This window comes from Pangasianodon hypophthalmus, chromosome 5 (assembly GCF_027358585.1).
Source record: "Pangasianodon hypophthalmus isolate fPanHyp1 chromosome 5, fPanHyp1.pri, whole genome shotgun sequence".
Classification (NCBI taxonomy): domain Eukaryota; kingdom Metazoa; phylum Chordata; class Actinopteri; order Siluriformes; family Pangasiidae; genus Pangasianodon; species Pangasianodon hypophthalmus.
Window position 1 is genome coordinate 7355211 of NC_069714.1, and position 19398 is coordinate 7374608.

A 19398-nucleotide genomic window follows, 5' to 3' on the forward strand; every position below is an offset into this window, starting at 1 on the left:
TGTCACTTAAAAAAATTAAATAAAATATAGTCACTATATTGTTATCAAGAATCAATATACCCCACTTTAAGAAACATGACTATAAAATACACTAATGCTTTAAACTCACAACTGCCTGCTTTCCACTTTCCACAATTAGACTTTAATTTAATTTTACAACATTTAAATATTTATTTTTTTAACAGGTTATTTGCAGTTGTAAACCATAAACTTCATATAAAATTCCCCCAAAATTTCCCCAGTGGGCTTTTCCACATGGTGTAACGTTTTAATAAATGAGAGTATAGAGATGATTATTATTAAATGTCTTAGAGAACACAGCATTAGCTATGCATTTAAAGCCTTCAGGCGCTGATTGCTTCTGCTTCGACACTGTCTGAATGCTCTTAATGTGAAACCCATAACCTATATCTGTGTGTGTGTATGGATACCCATAAACATGGAGTCTGTTTGCTACACTCACACTGCTGGCCTGAGGGTTGCTCACAGCCACAGAGCAAATGGTTTCTGACCTCTTCAGAAAGCCAATATGCCTGTCATATTCTGCTTCCTTCTCCAAAGTGACATACATTAGTAAGGTGCAGAGATGGTCTCCCAGAGCAACTGGGGTTAAGAGCCTTTCCGAAGGGCACAAAGGCAATAGCCTTCAGCCTGGATGCCAGCTGGCACCGAGACATATGCCAAGATTGGTTGTGCTCTTGTCACCCCATCCTGTGCCATTGGGCTTCATGGAAGCTGTTCCTCAACATAAACACAGTACACGCAGAGAGAGCTGTGACAATTTGTTGTGTAATTCAGTGGGCCATTACGTTGTGATGCGAATGTACTCACGTGTACTGAATGGAGTGAAAGGTGCTGAGCAGGTTTAATGCTGGCACATGGTAAAGACATGACAGAACTGTTAACAAAAAAAACAGTGTTTACTCAAAACATTAGTGTGTATTCTTTAATGAATCGCATACAGTGATTGCAAAGCATTGTATTGACCTATTTCTTTCTGTCTGTTTATTTTTCCATTAGCTCTCAAGAAGGTGTAGATGGGCCACCCCCAGCACTGCCACCCAAGCAGTCCAGGAAGAACCTGAGTCAGCTCATCCTCTCCCACTCTCAGCAGGATCTGGACAACCACGTCAATGAGATGTACGATATCCCAATGGCAACAGACAAGACAACGGTATGTCACAAACACGTAGCACACCAACCCTGATCCTGGAGTAACCCCCTGCAGATTGTAGTGTTTTCCATACTCTGACACACCCACTGTAACCTAGGAAGGGCTGTTAATTAGCTGAGGGTGTTAGACCAGTGGCATCCAGCCCTTTGCTTGGCTGTTAAATCGTATAGATCAGTTCCTGATGGTGTTACTCAGCGTTTTGGACATTCTTGGTTAATTACATGCAGAAAAGCGTTCGTTCTATCATCGAGAGATGGCAAGCTCGAATCCTGAAGTTGCTGAGAGTCAAGACTACGACTGTGCTGTCACTCCCCTGTCATTTGGAGAGACACTAGCTAGTTGTTGGCATCTGTGAGCTCAGAAGAGGAAAGACAGCACTTTCCTCAGAGTGTGTTACGCTGCCCTGTGATGCTGCTCATTTTGAAAAGATACAGTGGCTGGCTTCAGGTGTCTCAAAGGAAGCACGTTTTAGTAGCTGCTGCTGCCCCACCTTCACTGGATAGTAGCTGGCTTGTGATAGGGGAGAGAGAGGTAATACGGATCAAACTGGGGAGACCAAACTGAGGAGAAAATAAGGGTAAAAAGGTAATTAGAATTAGTTAGTGTTATAGTAGTATTTGGACAAATTTGAATATTAATGCAGAGGTGCCCCCATCTGTGGTTTAGCCATAACATGATTTTTGATGGCTTGCTACACTGATACGCTGAAACTATGCTTTACTGTTTTCTCAGCAGTGGTCAAACACTCAATAAAATTAGAAAACACACAATAAAATTAGCCTGGCGAAAAAGCCAATTCACTGAAAGAGAAAGGACTCAGGACGTGAAAGAAGCATTTTTTATTGCTTTATTGCTCATGTATAGAATTGCTTATTGCACTTTGGCCTTGTTTTGTTATGGTCGCTTGGCAGTGAAAATAGGGAAGCTTTATATTTTAAACTAGTACCAATAGATTGTGTCTGTAAAGTATTTCTTCATGTGTTGATGTGTGAAACATTCGTGTGAAGTTGCATTTCTTTCCTTCAGCTCAATGGGGTTGTTCCTCATGATAATCTTGTCCTGATCAAGATGAAGCCCGATGAAAATGGCAGATTTGGATTCAACGTTACGGTAAGATTGTTGTCTTTCAGGGGGAAAAAACACGGAATGTGACAATTCTTGAGTAATGGATATCTCATGCACCTACCATTTAATTTAATGCTTTTAGGGGGGCTGTGATCAGAAGATGCCAGTTATTGTGTCTCGGGTGGCTCCAGGAACATCAGTAAGTATTAATCGTGGCTTAGAAGAAGAAACCTTTCTGCTTTACTCTTCCTAAATCAAGCTATTAATATTAGGACACTGAGAAAGCACTGATGAATGATGAGTTCTTTTCTCTTAATGTCAAAGTACACAAAGTCCATGCATTACTCATCCGTTCTCTTCTTCTGCGCAGGCTGATCTGTGTGTGCCCCGGCTGAACGAGGGTGATCAGGTCGTTCTGATAAATGGCCGTGATATTTCTGAGCACACTCACGACCAGGTGGTCATGTTCATCAAGGCCAGCTGTGAAAGCCACTCAGGGGAGCTCATCCTGCTGGTCAGGCCCAACGGTGAGCACTGTACTCAGACTTCAGCACTACCCCAGAGCTGTCAGGCTTGGCCACGTTACAGTGATTTTGGGAATGGATTTTTTTTACTGTCACTAGAGTTAATAGGTACATGCACTTTTGTCTGCCTATCTGTGGTATATACACCAATCTGCCATAACATTAAAACCACTGAAAGATGCAGTGAATAACATTGGTTATCTTGTTACAATGGCACCTGTCAAGGGGTCAGCAAGTGAACAGTCAGTCCTCGAAGTTGATATTTTGGAAGCAGGAAAAATAGGCAAGCGTAAGGATCTGAGCGACTTGACAACGGCCAAATCGTGATGGCTGGATGACTGGATCACCGCAACTCCAAAACTGCAGGTCTTGTGGGGTGTTCCCGGTATGCAGTGGTTAGCACCTACCAAAAGTGGTCCAAGGAAGGACAACCGGCGAACCTGCGACAGGGTCCTGGGCGCCCAAGGCTCATTGATGCACGGGGGGAGAGCAAACGCTAGCCTGTCTAGTCCGATCCCACGGAAGAGCTACTGTAGCACAAATTGCAGAAAAAGTTAATGCTGCCTATGATAGAAAGGAGTCAGAGCACACTCTGTATGGGGCTGCGTAGCCGCAGACCTGTCAGAGTGCCCATGCTGACCCTTGTCCGCTGCCAAAAGCACCTACAATGGGGACATGAGCATCATAATTGGACCATGGATGTGCTGGACAAACAGGTCTGATCCATGGAGGCCCCATCTTGCAACTTACAGGATCTGCTGCTGTCTTGGTGCCAGATATCACAGCACACTTTCAGAAGTCTTGCGGAGTCCATGCCTTGACGGGTCAGAGCTGTTTTGACGGCACAAGCGGGACCTACACAATATTAGGCAGGTGGTTTTAATGTTATGGCTGATCAGTGTATATTTATAGGTATGATTCCGCTGCAGGAACTTTTTCAGGATCTTTAGCCACATTTCCACCAGGGAAACCAGGGTCAATATTAGCTCCTGGGCCATGTATTCAGGAGCTTTTTTTAGTTCCTGAAAGTACCAGAGTAGGTACTTATCTGTGGATGAAGAACGGAGAAGAGGATTAGTCACAGAGTGACTAAATCACTTGTGTAGCTTTTTAGAACTTGTATTTAGCAAAAACGAGCTTACTAAAGTTTGCTTCAGCAGTCTAGCACAACCAGCAAAGTGAAATAGTTCCTTAATAAGTGGAGAGTCAGAATAGTCACAGTAGTATGTGACTCGAAAGGCTGTGTAATTGTGCATGCACCTTGTTTTAAACGCTACATTTATATTAATTTCAAATTTGGGCTAAAAAGTAGTAAGGAACAGCAATTTAATTTTCCAGACTTGCTTTTTGATGCGGAAGTGTTGCTTTAACTCTGTGGAATGTTGGATGTGTTGTGGTTTGATTCCACTTTTCTTAATGGTCTTGGGTCTGTAGGGGGTGGAAACACAAACCAGGAACTTGTACAAGAACTATATGGTTCTCTTTAATTCCACAAAGTACCTTAATATCAGAACACTGTACTTGCTCCACTTATACCAGACTGACTCTGATTTTGAGACCATAAAATAAATAAAATTGGCAGATTATCAATTTGTCTATCTCAGAGCCAACTGTTCCATAATGGTTCTAGAGCAATTCCTTTTTGATTATTTTGTTGAATCATTATTAAAAAAAAATGTAAAAATGTACAAGTGTGACTGAAATAACAGTCTGAAATAAGTGTGTGTGTATATATATATATATATATATGTGTGTGTGTGTGTGTGTGTGTGTGTGTCTAAACTTAGTGTTATTTTTTCCCCCTTTTTAGCAATCTATGATGTGGTGGAGGATAAGCTGGAGATGGAGCCTGATTTCCAGTACATCCCAGCCAAATCACCCTCAGACTCGTCCGAGCTGGATCAGGATGCCTGGAGAGACTCCATGCAGCAGTTGAAAGAAGGCCTGAGCAGTGGCGCTCTGCTCGCTCAGTTTGACGTGAGTCCTTAAGGGATGTAGTCACTAATGTCACTGACACTGGATGAAAGCATTATGCAAACTGATTGATTAGCACCACTGATGTATTTGGTTGTGGTGCTCTTTAACTACTGCGCATTCTGTTTGAGCTTTAGTTTGGTCTCTGTTTTTCCTGCTATGAAAGAAACTGCTCTAAATTTAAATATTTGAAACTGTGAAGTTTAATGGTCACCTACATCAGGGGCCTGTCTACTGCCAGGCCCAGCCCAGGTATTCAGAGGATTGAATCAAGTACTCCAAAAATGCTGTAACTGAACCGATGAACTCGTTTAAAAAACTGGCCATAGTTCAGCAAGAATGTTTTTTTAAAACATGAACCAGCTCAAATACTGCAGCAGATGTGTTCTCATGAATTTATGTAAATTATTTACCTCAAGGCAACTCGTAGAAAGTGTTTTCACAGACTTCGTTGTTTTTTTTTTTTTTTTTTTTGTTTGTTTGTTTTTTTGATTTACTCTCGATGGCTAAACAGCATATTGAAAGCTTATTGGACAGAGAAGTATGTGAAGTATGTGAAGTACGCAAGGCATTTTGTGTAGCTGGACCAAATTTTAGTTGAAGACCCCTGATCTAGGTGGTGGTTTGGATTCAGAAAGTACCGTTTTAAACTTCTGCTCATGTTTCAATGTAAAGCTCCAATTTGTGCAAACTACATTGCAGTGTGAGTTCAGATTAAGTGCTGAATTTGGCAAGCATCCTCACTCTGCTGTGTGTAGAAATTCTTTCGGAACTGTTTTTTCGTTCTCTTTCTGAGTATTAAGCTGCTCATGAAATATTGGGGCTAACTTGTAGATATAAAAACTTCCAAAGCCATTTGAAAGTAGTGGTGGGTTTCCAGGAAGTAAAAGGAAACAATATTAAGTTGGGGGAAAATGCCAGTGTTTCAGTAATGATCTATACAGTGTAAATACTGTAGACCAATGAGAGGCTTTCAGTGTTACTTTAAGCTTTAAAGCACTTCGAGGTTATGTAAACATACAGCAACAAGGCGTTTCCCAGGATGTGACCATATCTACAACTACTTCCTATTACTTCCTGTCTTTAATCAAACAGACTCTAATATCACTTCCTGTTTGATTGTGTGTTCATACAGCGAGCTTGTTCCAGCCAAATAAAGAATACAGATCTGGAAACCTTCACTTGTTTTGCGGAGTAGCTCCGTCCTTTTAATATCAGAGTACGCTTCTACAAATTATCACTCAAAAGCATGTCAAAAAAAAAAAACACCATAAAACGGCAGATAAGCCAAACGACGTATGAATCTGGAATGAGTGACAGTATCACTGATATCCTCTGGAAGCCCCGCCCCCTACCTCCATCTCACATCAGAAAATATTTTGGCTGTTTCTCTTGCCTCGACTTGATTCTCCCACTTGAAAGACGCACTGAGGCACCGCCCTCGCACTCTGTCATGGTAAACAAGAGAATATTTTGAGGTCATTAATGTGAAATAAAATCTATAAGTATACATAAGTGAACATCAGTTAAGTGTATTTATTAGGGATGTCGCAGAAAGACAAAAAAAAAAAATAATAAGGCCAAAACATTTGACCAAATAAAGATTAAATAGGCCTACAGTGATGTGTCAGATGTAACACCATATAAATAACTTTAATGGTAATGATGATTAGGAAGTGATCAAAATGATGTTTGTTTCTTTGCTTCTCTGTCCCAGGCAGCTCAGACGTTCAAACGGTTTGAGCAGCAGATCAACAGTGATAGTTGGCTGCTTGACGGTTTCTATGAGGGGTGTTATTCAAGCGATTTGTAAAAACACTATGTACTGTGTTATATCATCCTGGCAAGACTGCGCTAGTTTATTTCTGTGTACAAAACTCTGCTCCAAGTGTCATATGCAGATTTTTTTGAGTTAATAATGTTGAGATTTTCTTCTTTCTTCTTGTAAAGAGTTATATCTCTTCATGTCTGGAATACTGTAAGAGGATTACCAGCTTGAACAGAAACATGTGTTTGGTATTGATTAAACGAGCTGTAAGGGTGCCTCATGTCGGACATGATGTCTGTCGTTCTCTCCTGAGACGTAACAGTGTTAAATATAATGCTCCACATGTTAAATGACTCCACTCTCGGGTTGGGGTATTCCTGTGCCACCACATCTGGTTATGTAGGGATTAAAAGATTTTCACTGATTGACTTTTTTTTTTTTTTTGTAGCAACTCTACCGTAAAAGGCCTGGAATGACCATGTCATGTGCCAAGTTACCTCAGAACATCTCAAAAAACCGCTACAGAGACATCTCACCTTGTGAGTATCATTGCATCCTGACAGTTTCTGACATGGCTGGGACACTAATATTTACCACATGCCTTTAATGTCTTCCTCAGACGATGCCACACGGGTCATACTGAAGGGCACAGATGACTATATCAACGCAAATTACATCAATGTGAGGTTTTTTTTTGTTTGTTTGTTTTTTATTATTCAGTTATCTACAGGATTAAATGTTATAGTGTTTATTGAGTGTCTCTATCATTGGGAAATTTTTCAGATGGAAATTCCAGCTTCCAGTATTATCAATCGATATATCGCCTGCCAAGGGCCCTTGCCCAATACATGCACTGACTTCTGGCAGATGACATGGGAGCAGGGCTCCTCCATGGTGGTCATGCTCACCACTCAGGTGGAGAGAGGCCGGGTGAGTGTGTTATTCTCACATTCTCATGTGTCCACTGTCGTTCGCAGTTCACACTCAGTCTTATTTCTGCTCCTAATATTCAAAATGTGGGGTTTTTTTTAATCCGTTAAAATGAATAAAACAAAGGGCGTAGATATTATGATTATACTCACCTTTTTACCGCGAGTATAGTTTGTCATTCAGTATAACATTCAAAATACAGTCACAGTAAAACTACAAACTATTCTTAAGAATACATTATTTTTTTTCCTGCTTTTCAAAACATCTTTCTTTTTTGACCGTATGTATATTCTGTTTTGGGTCTGTGACAGCAATGCTCACACCACTGGCTTATGGCATTGTTATTAATTAATTTCCACTCATTATTATTCAGTAATTAGTGGAAAATGTGATATGGTGTACGTACATGGTGATTGCTTCAAATTACTTCATGTCAACGTCAACTCAAACAAATATAGCTGCAAGCAGCGGTTAAGGAGCCAAGCACTTTCTGCCCCGACCCGACAGAGTCCAGAGACCAGACGCCATTTAGACCATCAGTGCTTGTTTCCATGGAGATATACAAAATCTGATGGCAATTAGTCAAGCCGTTGCTGAGATGTGGCCTCTCTTCCTGTTTGGTGATTTAATGATCAAATTTGTTCACGCGTTATGGATGAAATATTAAATTTCAAAAATCTAAGAAATATGTTTTTCAGCATGCTCTGACAATACGATAGTTAAAATTTCACAACAGTTAGGCAAAGTTTCTAGGAGAAGAAGATTTTGTTAAAATTCAAAATGGCCAGCTTGCTGTTATGTGAATCACAAGTTTGTTACATTGAGAAAACAAGCCACCTGCCAGGTAATCATCAGAAAGAAGGATTTTGAACTGCTTAAAAGTTAGGAGCAGTTTTACTAGTTTGTGAGCTATAGCGCCCCCTAGAGGTGAATTTAGACAAAACTTTTTGGACTCCTTTAGGATATGGTTCTTTACTCATGCACAAAGTATGGTCTGAATAGGTCACTCTGATATCAGAAATCTGAGTTACAGGTTTTGTCTGGGTTGGTCTCACACTGCTGTTATCTAAATTTTGTGATGATTGGACACAATTTTAGGGGAAGAAGTGGGAAAAAATCCAATGTGGTGGAAATCCAATATGACAGAAATTAACATCATGGTATCTGCTGAACTCGCCATGACCCAGAGAATAAGAGGGACGTGTTTCTACTATGCTGTGTTGAGGAGTTATTATTGCAAACATATGTCCAAATGTGCTCTGTTGTTGATGCTAGAGTGCTTGAGGAGCATACACCACAACTGATGAGTAGATAGCTGAGAATGTCCTCTATTACTGGACCAAATTTCATAAAAAAGTGTGCAAATCGTTCTATGGGCTGCCATATCAATGTCAAAGTATTATAATAAGAAGAAGAGGATGATAAAAATCTGAAATTATGCACTTTCAGTGCTTGGCCCCCTAATAAGTAGCCATATTTTATTTACGGTACGAAGTTATTTACGGTAAATGTTCCAGCCAGTTTTCACTTCCTTCCATATCCCAGGAATATCCCAGCTTCCTGTAAAGTGAATATAAATGCCAGTAGTGTGAGTCTAATATTATATACGGTGATTGACAAGTGAGCACTAAGTTATAAATATTTCTCATCAGTAGAAATAAAGAAGGAAGTGGTTACATTTTTCCAACCACACAGCCATTCTACAGAGTCATTGACTAATCCCTGCTCTGTTCCTACAGGTGAAATGTCATCAGTACTGGCCCAATCCCTCAGGTAGTGCCACCTATGGTGGTTTCCAGGTTTCCTGTCAAACTGAAGAGGGAAACTCTGCATTCTTGGTTCGAGACATGACCCTCACTCACACAGAGGTAAAAAAAAAAAAAAGATAAACTGGAGTATGCCTTTAATGTACTAAGGTCATATGGTTTGATTTTAAAATTCTGTTTGTTTTCCGTAAACTCGTATCTCTTAAAGCATGTGGGTTATTGATTATTGTTGCTTCAGACGGAGGAAAGCAGGGAGCTGACTCAGATCCAGTATCTGGCCTGGCCTGACCATGGTGTGCCTGACGACTCTACTGACTTCCTGGACTTTGTTACTCTGGTGCGGAGTAAAAGAGCAAGAAAAGACGAGCCGGTGGTCGTCCACTGCAGGTAAAGGAAGTGATTATTCATATGCTGATTATTCTGCAAGTAATGCACACCTATTTTTTTCTTGTCTAAAGCAGATTGGACATATGCCTTAAAACATCACTCAGATGGTTATGGTGGTTGTAGAAGGTCGTCTCAGGCAGCTCTGGCTCTGTGCTGCATGTTTGACATTGTTTGTACAATGACTTCTTGGCAGATTTCCACGATTTTACCATTTTTATTAGTCCTCAAAAAGGAGCCCCTGTGGCTCAAAAGAAATCTGTAATCTCTTTGTCTGGCTCTCTCTTTCATTCTCTCTCCGCCCCTCCCTCTTCTCTCTGGCCAGCGCTGGGATTGGCCGGACGGGAGTGCTCATCACCATGGAGACAGCGTTGTGTCTAATGGAGTGCAGTCAGCCTGTGTATCCGTTGGACATCGTGAGAACCATGAGGGACCAGCGGGCCATGATGATCCAGACCCCTGTGAGTCCTCTTTTGCACACTCACCTATTGCTTGTGGAGCTCCTCTCAACTGTCTGTTGTTCAGCTGCGAGGAGTGTACTCTCTTTCATAATCTGAAATTTAGATTTTTTTTTCCAATGCTAAGTAATGCACAAAATAAATAACAAATTCTACAGAAAAAAAGTCTTAGCTTGTATGTGAGAGTAGTTTTGCACATCTTTGTTCAATTTAGCTTCTGCTTATTATAAGTTTGGCTTGTGCTAAGCAGAAATGAGGCGCACTCAGTCACTTCTCTAAGAGCATATGGCTGAGTATGTTAATGGAGCAGCAGCAGAAGCAGGGCTAATTTAGTTATGCTATGCAATGCCTTAATGAAGGCAGCCTGCCCAGAGGCTGGAAGCAGGGGAGAGCCCTAATTAGACAAGGGAGAAGGAAAAGAGTTTATATTCCAGAGCTAAAGTGCACCAGCACACACACTTAGACGAATACTATAATATACTGTATTAGTCACCTTTTTTATTTTCTCCCCCTTTCATTTTTTTGATACTGGCAGATTCATATGCCTTCGTAGTGCATGGCAGCTCAAGCGTAACAGTCTTAAGCTGCTCACAGTGGTGTCTCCAGTTCCCTCATATGTATACTATTCTGTACATGTACATTTTTTTCCAGAGCCAGTTCAAGTTTGTGTGTGAGGCCATTCTGAAGGTGTATGAGGAGAACCTGGCCATGCCACTGAAGTCCACGCTGTACAAGTCTGACTAACGGGGACGCCAGCTTTCGCCATCATGCCACCAAGCTTCACCTGCGGATCCCAGAACCAGCACCACTGCAGGGCCTTGAAGAAGTGTGCTGAACAAAACGCTGGTTTATCACACAATGGTCTCAGGTTGTGCATTTTTTATGTGTGATATTTATCTCCAAGCATTTAGCACCATGTCACAGGAAAAAAGACTTTGATTCGGAGAGTTATGTTTATGAACGTTCTTCTGCTGTCACGTGGTGCTTTAATGCTTTGTAGAGCATGAGAGATAAATCATCATGCTTTAAGTCACATTCAGAGTGTGAGATCATTTGGATAAAGCACACTTTTTCAAAGCGCTGTGAAGACCCAGAGGGGACGCGTTGGAAGAAAATCATTCTTGAGCCAGGATTATACATAGGACATTTAAAACCAAGCACTATTGCACTTTACACTGGCAACTGAACAATTCGCCAAGCTTCACGAAAATGGGAAAAAAAAAAAAACATTTAACAAACGCTGGTACTCATAGAGAATTTGAGTGTTCAGGGTTTAAATATACAAATATATATATGTTGATAATGAAAAATTTGAGATTGCTGTGGTGCCATATGTAAGTACAAAAGGGCAGGCCCATGAGTGTGTGTTGCTTTTTACGTTTTTATATATATATATATATATATATATATATATATATATATATATATATAAGTTGTGCTCGCCTTGCTGATAGAAAACAAATTATCCATGCAATGCATTTAGTTTTAATCAGGATATTTATCATGTTGTAGTTTCACTCTCTCACCCTGTCCAGTCAACAAAAATCCTATTAATTCATGTTCCTGATGAGGACAATGGCTTGTTATCTCTATTCACACACTCCCTCCCTCTTTCTTTCAGCATAGGTAATGAGTGCTTTTTATTTATTAGCATCCTTGATTTTATTGAAATCCACACAGTTGCCAGGAAACCTAGAGCACTTTGTTTTGTGTTACGAACCTGCAGCTTGTTATTTTCCTCCTCTCTGTAATCGTAAGTGACTGCGCTTGCTGTATGCAACTCTCGTCTGGAATCCGATGGTGTGTCTGGACAGGGGTCATGTCTCATTTAGCATACATCACTCAGAAGTTTTAAAAGCTTAACACATAAAGCTGTCTTAACAAGAGTAAAAAGACTACTGTTGTTCTGGAGTGTGGGTGTGGGTGTGGGTGGGTGTGGGTAGGGACATAGGCATGCAAGGCTGTTTCCATTTGTGCCTCTTCAAGTTGCCTAAACAGCAAAGCTAGCTGTGATTCCTGATCCCAGAGCAGTAAGGACAGGCCTCCCCAGGTCAAAAGGACTTATAAAGTTGCTTGTTATGGATAAGGTTCTGTTGACACTTATTGAAGGATCTCTAAACCTGACTTTTCTCATATTTGAGGTCTGTATCTAACTGTGCTTTAAAAGAATGATCACAGCTGCTCACGAGGAGTTGCCAGAAATTTCCTCAAAATAAGCTTTTAAGTTGATAAAGAGTTTATGCTCCTTGAAAGGCTCAGTGGAGTTTTAGATGCATTTTAGATGGGGGATAAAAATTCTCTGTACATACAAGTGTGACTTGATACATCAAAAGTCAAACAAAAGCATACAGGTACAGGAAATGTGTGTGATACAAACATATCACGTGCATACATATCAGTGCACAAACAGGATGAAAGATACTCTGTGTGTGTGTGTGTGTGTGTGTGTGTGTGTGTGTGTGCACGTACGTGCTTGTTCATGAGAGGTATATCTGTGGCTGGCCTGTTCACTTCCTGTCTGAAGCTGTGAGCTCATATGTTTCCGTGTGCTGATATTGTGACTCAGTGGATGGCGTGCTAGTGCATATGCAACATGGCATCTGACTCCATACGTGGCCACAGCAGAGAGATCAGTGTCATCGTGACTACCCAACACTGCACTCACAAACACAGGGGGAGAGAATGAGTGTGACCGCATGTGTGTGCGTGAGCAGACTCTGTTTGCTCTGTTAGCTCAGCATTTCTGTGCTATGGGTAGCTTGTGAGGAATCTGTCTGCTTTGTGTTCTGAGTGTGTGTTTGCATATGGCCCTGTCTTGCTGTGTTCAGGTCTTACTGAGACTAGCCTTAGGCATTCAACTGAATTAGCACAGTGTCTGGTTCAGGATTGGCACGTGACCTTTATGGTCCACTGTCTCTTCTGTTTCCTCAGCCTTCCTGAGACTTCCCCTTTCAGGCAGAAATGTATGCTTTGTACATGAATAGTCCCTGTTTTCTGTGCTTTACCTGCTGAACAAGCCCATGTCCCACCGGTCAAGTCATACTAGAGGTGTGCATCGTGACTGGGATCCTGAGGGACCCAACAAAAATGTAGCAGGAGTGGGTGGACAAAGTCTACATTAATTAACATGAGAATGTATTTGATGTGCTGGCTTGTTTGTGTGGGTTGTTCCCCTTGTTTTTACCACGCTCATTCATTTTTGGTAAAAAAAACGACTAGATTCATTAGAAAATAGGTCAGGCAGGGCAGGATTGGTGAAACTTCCTGCAACATCGAGCAGGATTAATCAAACTTTCTGCGGGACCTGGCGGGATTGATAAAACTTTATCCAGGATCGGGTGGGATTGATAAAACTTTCTGAGGGACCTGGCGGGATTGATAAAACTTTCTGCGGGACCTGGCGGGATTGATAAAACTTTATCCAGGATCGGGTGGGATTGATAAAACTTTCTGAGGGACCTGGCAGGATTGATAAAACTTTCTGAGGGACCTGGCGGGATTGATCAAACTTTCTGCGGGACCTGGCGGGATTGATAAAACTTTATCAAGGATCGGGTGGGATTGGTCAAACCTTCTATGGGAGCTAGTGGAATTACTCAAAATTTCTGCCGGAACAAGCAGGATTGATCAAACTTTCTGAGGGAGCGGGCAGGATTGGTGAAACTTTCTGCAGCAGTGAGAAGGATTAATCAAAACTTCTGTCAGAGTAGGTGGGATTGATAAAACTTTCTCCCGGAGCCAGCAAGCAATATTGGTCATACTTTCTGTGGGAGTGGGCGGGTTTAGTTAAACATTTCTTCATTAGTGGGTGGAATTTGTCAAACTTTCTGTGTTAGTGGGTTAGACTTTCTTTGGGGGCGGGTGTGATTGATAAAACATTTTGTGGGAGTGGGTGGGATTGGTAAAACTTTCTGCAAATGGGATCGGTATTTAAAAACTAGTCTCCTGCACACCTCTGGTTCACTCACCCAGTTCAGGATGCTGCATCTCAATCTGTGCTGTGAACTCCCCCTTATCTCTGCTTTAGATTTGCCCAGTTTGTTTGTATGTATGGTATGAAAGGGTCATGTTTGGAAGCAGGTTTCAGGACCAATTGCTATGCTGTTGTTGAATGTCCAGTTAGAAACAAACCCAGCAAATCATTCAGGTTTTGGTGTAGAATTGTTTTTTTTTTTTTTGAGAAATAAATAAATATATATATATATATATAAATAAATCTCTCACGCCTTGCTGAAAGGACAGCACTTTTTAACAGAGAGGGTCATAGAAGCTACTAAATACACAATTTAACATTTCTAAAGATGTTGACATTTATATTTATCTTTTTTCTTCCCCCTAAGAACCCTGCAAAGGAAAGTCATTAACTTGTGCCACTTGTTTATTTTGTAAATAGTCTACAGTGTGAATATGATGTTGTATATTAAAATATCTTTAAAATAAAAGAGAATGTGTGACGTTACTTTTTGTTCTGCATCAATTACATCAAGTTTCATATCTATGTAGTGTGTAAATAAATGGGAAAAGCATTCATCTTCATGTTCCTACAGGTTTCATTCAAAAGCCGTTCAATTAGTGTGAGGCTTAATCAAACCAAAGGTCAGTTTATCATACTTGCCCTTCACGTATCCTTTTTAATTGCTGTGTTTCACTTTCTACTCCTTTACTATCTTTTTTTTAATCCCCCCTTCAGATATTTTTTTAAGCCAGAGCCATGAAATTAGTTCTATAACTTACGGCTATAGGCTTTTCCCCCCTGCTGGTTTACAGGGTAAAGTATTCAGGGTTTTCTTCTCACTCGTGGACCAACTTTGGCCCCCTCTGCTGGAACGACAGTAGAGAAGGATTTCGGTATGTCTGTGGGTTAATGAGATTGACCTGCATTAAAAATTCTAGGAGAGAGAGAGTGCAAAAGCAGACTGTCTTAAAGGGCACTACACTAACTAGCCCTGCTGCTATTCAGAGCATGAATCCGATTGTGAATCTCCTGCAACAGCCAAGCTGAGTAAACTGATTGATATCCCAATGGTGTGTTGAACGCTCCACTGCAGTTTGCTTTGCTAATAGTCTTTGACAGCCTCCTTTAGGGGTGTGCTTCAGTCAAGGCTGTTCTCTACTTATGTGACATGTCGAGTCTTAGTGAATGTGTCCAGAGCTTAACACTTCCTGTTTGTTCTCTTTATCTGTATTCACACAAGAATAATAATTTTAAAAAAAATACATAAAACTGTGAGTGTCAGACTCCTGGAGGTTCAGAATATCACACATTTATCCTGTCTGATTCACTTCAATCTGCTAGTTACACTATATGGCCAAAGGTTTGTTGACACCTAACCATCAGACTCCAGACTTAGTCCCCCTTTGCTGCTATAATAACCTCCACTCTTCTGGCTTTCCACTACATTTTGGAGTGTGGCTGTGGGGATTTGCATTCGCCACAAGAGCATTAGTGTAGTCAGGTGAGGAGGTGTAGTCAGTGTTACAGGTCATTCCAAAGGGGTTCAGTGGCGTTGAGATCAGGGCTCTGTGCAAGCCACTCGAGTTCTTCCACTCCAGCCTTGGCCCACCATGTGCTCATGGACCTCAGTTTGTGCACAGATGCATTGTCATGCTGGAACAGGTTTGGGCCCCTTAGTTCCAGCGAAGGGAAATTGTAAATCTACACCATACACAGACATTCTATACAATTACAAGTAACAGTTTGGGGGAAGGCCCACATATGAGTGTGATAGTCAGGTGTTCACAGACTTTTGGCTTTATATTGTATCTTCATGAGCCCCCTATGTGGTTTAAACATTTGTTATTTTCCTAAAACACACCATCACAGCTTGGCCCTGTTCTGCTAGACGTTGTAATACCCCTTTATGTCATCTCATTTTTTTTTCTAAACAAAGCCACACAAATTTCTCTGCTCTTTCAGCCTTTTGATCACCAAAATTGAGTTCTGTTCTTGCTCACTGAAATGCTTTGTCAAGTGAACAATTAAAATTCTTCTTTCTAGTCACACATAAATACTGCCATTGTTGCTCCCTCTTGGTCAGTTAGTCAACGATGGCATTCAGTACTTAGGAGTTTGCTGGCTCACGATGCTGTTACCCAATGCTGTGAGTCAGGATGTAGTAAATGACCTCAGGCTACTTCACACTGGGCCAAAAGAACTTGTTTTACAAACTGGTTGGTTTCCTTCAGGTGATCAAACCTTTCAGAGTGACCAGTGGGTGGTGCTGTTCTAAAATCCACTATCACGTGTGTACCTGTCAGAATGATTCCTTTCAATCCTGTGGTAGTATATATATCTGAAAATGGATAAAAATAAAATGTGAGTTTGACAGATGTGGCTAATAATATAAAAAGAATATTATAGTTTAATAATAATATTAGTTATGCTAATTTCATTTAATGCTAGATTTGCAATTCAATCCATGAATCATCACTCATTCCCAGGAGCTTTACACATTAAATGAGATTAAATCATTTAACAGCTGTAATAGTGTTTTTAACACTGAAATGACTCAGTCATAGCGTGTTTCCACCCCAGCACTGACACGAATGGATTTTGATTTAAAAAGGTGATTTTTATTGACAAAATGTGGTTGAGAGATGGAATGGGATGTGGTGGAATGGGATGTGGTGGGGTGGAGTGGGGTGAGATGGAATGGGATGTGGTGGGGTGGGACGGGATGGGATGGGATGGGATGAAGTAAGGTGAGGTGGGATGGGATGTGGTGGGGTGGAGTGGGGTGAGATGGAATGGGATGTGGTGGGGTGGGATGGGGTGGGACGGGATGGGATGAAGTAAGGTGAGGTGGGATGGGGTGGGGTGGAGTGGAGTGGAGTGAGATGGGGTGAGGTGAGTTGAGATGGGATAGGATGTGGTGGAGTGGGGTGGGGTGGGATATGGTGGGATGGGATGGGATGGAGTGGGATGGGTGAGATGGGGTGAGGTGGAGTGGGTTGAAGTAAGGTGAGGTGGGATGGGATGGGATATGGTGGGATGGGGTGGGGTGGGGTGAGATGGGTTGAAGTAAGGTGAGGTGGGATGGGATGGGATATGGTGGGATGGGGTGGGGTGGGGTGAGATGGGTTGAAGTAAGGTGAGGTGGGATGGGATGGGATATGGTGGGATGGGGTGGGGTGAGTTGAGATGGGATGGGATGAGGTGGAGTGGGGTGGGGTGAGATGGGGTGAGATGGGATGGGATATGGTGGGATGGGGTGGGGTGGGGTGAGATGGGGTGAGATGGCATGGGATGGGGTTGGGTTGGATGTAGGGATGGAGGAACGGTAGATCAACATTTAATGTCCTGCCTAAGCTAGTGACTAGAATTCAAATCCTGGCCCTCAGACCCCAACACTTGCTTCCAAGTTGGAGGTGATTGTTGTGTTGTGCACACATGTGTATCTATAACCACAATCAGCTTGAACTAAACCTACAGTTGAGTTGTATGAATATAATGAAGATAAATGAAGATAGCAAATAATTTATAGCAACAAAACAATCACTGTGGATTACGATTCACTTTGGAGTGTTGTTACGCAGAAACCGGATTCTGATCTTTCCCAAAAGCACAATATCGTAAAGCCGAATTTCGTGGATCTGTGATTGTGACGGAAGAAATTCTGGGAGAGAAGAAGAAGAAGAAGAAGAAGAAGAAGAAAAAGAAGAAAATGAAGTCGACAAACGCGGGCCCTTTAAATGCAAATCCACTCGTCGGGATTTATGTGACGTCATTTCCTGACAAGGGACAAAAAAAACACTCCTACATCTTTGGGACTTGGGGAAATTAGGTGGAAGTTTGTGTTGGTGTGTGTGGGGCAGCGCGGTGTTGGAGGCTGAGTGCCGGAATGGCGGAGTGCAGGCGCAGCGCGGGGCTGTGAGAGGATTGTGCTTTTCTCCGGGACTGAGACAAGCCGCTGCTGTGAGTACCGCTTTGTCTCCATATCCCTGGATCAACAAGTGGAATCGCCACGGGCTGCTATGGCGATATTTCTCCCCACCCGTACTCCGGCAAAATCCCGCCTCCTCTGCCGCGACTGGCTAGGAAGGCCCGTGTTTCTGCGCTAGGATTGGTTCGGTGGGTCTGGGAGTGAATAATTAGCCAATCAGCGCGCAGGACGCGGGTCTGTCGTAATACGGTTGGGAAAAGAATAACGCGCTTTGTATTAAAGCAGGTCGAGCTGAGTAGGCTCAGTAAGCCTCTAAGTAGTGAACTATAGAGGGCCACATTTTCTTATTCTCAAATTAAATCAAAATTAAATGTAGTTATTTGTTTTTGGAATGCATAGAAGTGTTCCCAGTATTGATTTAGCCTCTTTATTATATATTGCTACTATTGTTATTATTATTATTATTATTATTATTATTATTATTGTTATTTTGTTATAGCTCCCTGATTTATCTGCTGCTCAGAAATGCAGTGTTTACTGAAATGTTACTCATCACTAGCTATTTGTTCTTATAGAGAAAACACTACATCTGGTTTGTGTGGTGTTTGCTTGTAGAAAGTGGATGCTTGTCTGTGTAATGAATCAGATAGAGCACTGTGGATGGCAGGTGGAAACTTGTCATGCACAGGTTCATTTCTTCAGCTGATTAATAATAACTGTATGAGGTGGATAAAAGGCCAGAAGCAACAGATTGGGCAAAATTAAAACCCTGACAGATTTCAGGTGCGTTACACGCAGGATATTCAGGCACACGCAGAGGTCCCAGCGTCCCTGCAACACGGGAGCCAGCTCTTTTCAGGGGAAAGTCCCTAGAGCTAGAAGTCTCCAGATGACACCTGAAAGTAATTTGCATATTCATTGCATCATCATGCTCATTTGCATATCGAATGATGTTACATGATTTTCTGCAGATGCTTAGAATTTCTCTGAGTTTTATCAGAATATATATTAATAGATTATAATTTATTTCTTATTGAAAGAAGTCTTTGGTCACCATAAAACAAACTGTCTATTGAAGTGCTTGCAAAGTATTATAATTTCTATCAAGAATGCAGACAAAAAGAAGCAGAGGTAGTGAGAAGTCAGGAAATAAACATGAAGGAAGTAGTTACAGATAGAATCACTGATTTTTATTACTTGTAATTAGAGCCAAGCAGAGAGTTTAAAAACAAAGAACAGAGAAGTGCACAGGTGGGACAAATAATGTTGATCAGTGATTGGTCATTGGGAAACAGTGTTGATCGGTGATTGGTCATTGGAAAACAATGTTGATCGGTGATTAGTCATTGACCAATCACATAAAGGATTTTGAGGCCATGAGAAACAAGGTTCTAATAAAACCAAGATTGATCTCTTTGCATCTGGTAGAAACCAGTAAATTCATTCACTCATTCACTTTCAATAAGCACCTT

General features: G+C 41.5%; 2 protein-coding genes across 11 annotated transcripts in view; both read left to right on the forward strand.

Annotated features, from left to right (window-relative positions):
- The window catches only part of ptpn4a (protein tyrosine phosphatase non-receptor type 4a), a 65061-nt gene extending 50830 nt beyond the window's left edge, over positions 1-14231 (forward strand). For all 3 annotated transcript variants that reach the window (XM_026928205.3, XM_026928204.3, XM_034304522.2), the window contains 12 exons: positions 1021-1174; positions 2201-2284; positions 2382-2438; positions 2610-2766; positions 4574-4740; positions 6954-7044; positions 7125-7186; positions 7289-7435; positions 9175-9303; positions 9440-9588; positions 9911-10046; positions 10695-14231. In XM_026928205.3, the coding sequence (XP_026784006.1) occupies positions 1021-1174; positions 2201-2284; positions 2382-2438; positions 2610-2766; positions 4574-4740; positions 6954-7044; positions 7125-7186; positions 7289-7435; positions 9175-9303; positions 9440-9588; positions 9911-10046; positions 10695-10787 (1426 nt within the window). In that variant the 3' untranslated portion in view covers positions 10788-14231. The remainder of the gene's footprint in view (positions 1-1020; positions 1175-2200; positions 2285-2381; positions 2439-2609; positions 2767-4573; positions 4741-6953; positions 7045-7124; positions 7187-7288; positions 7436-9174; positions 9304-9439; positions 9589-9910; positions 10047-10694) is intronic.
- Positions 14232-17780: 3549 nt separating this feature from the next.
- Positions 17781-19398, forward strand: part of epb41l5 (erythrocyte membrane protein band 4.1 like 5) — a 49534-nt gene continuing 47916 nt past the window's right edge. For all 8 annotated transcript variants that reach the window (XM_053234025.1, XM_053234027.1, XM_053234026.1 and 5 more), the window contains exon 1: positions 17781-17958. The gene's annotated coding sequence lies outside the window, so the exon portion shown is untranslated. The remainder of the gene's footprint in view (positions 17959-19398) is intronic.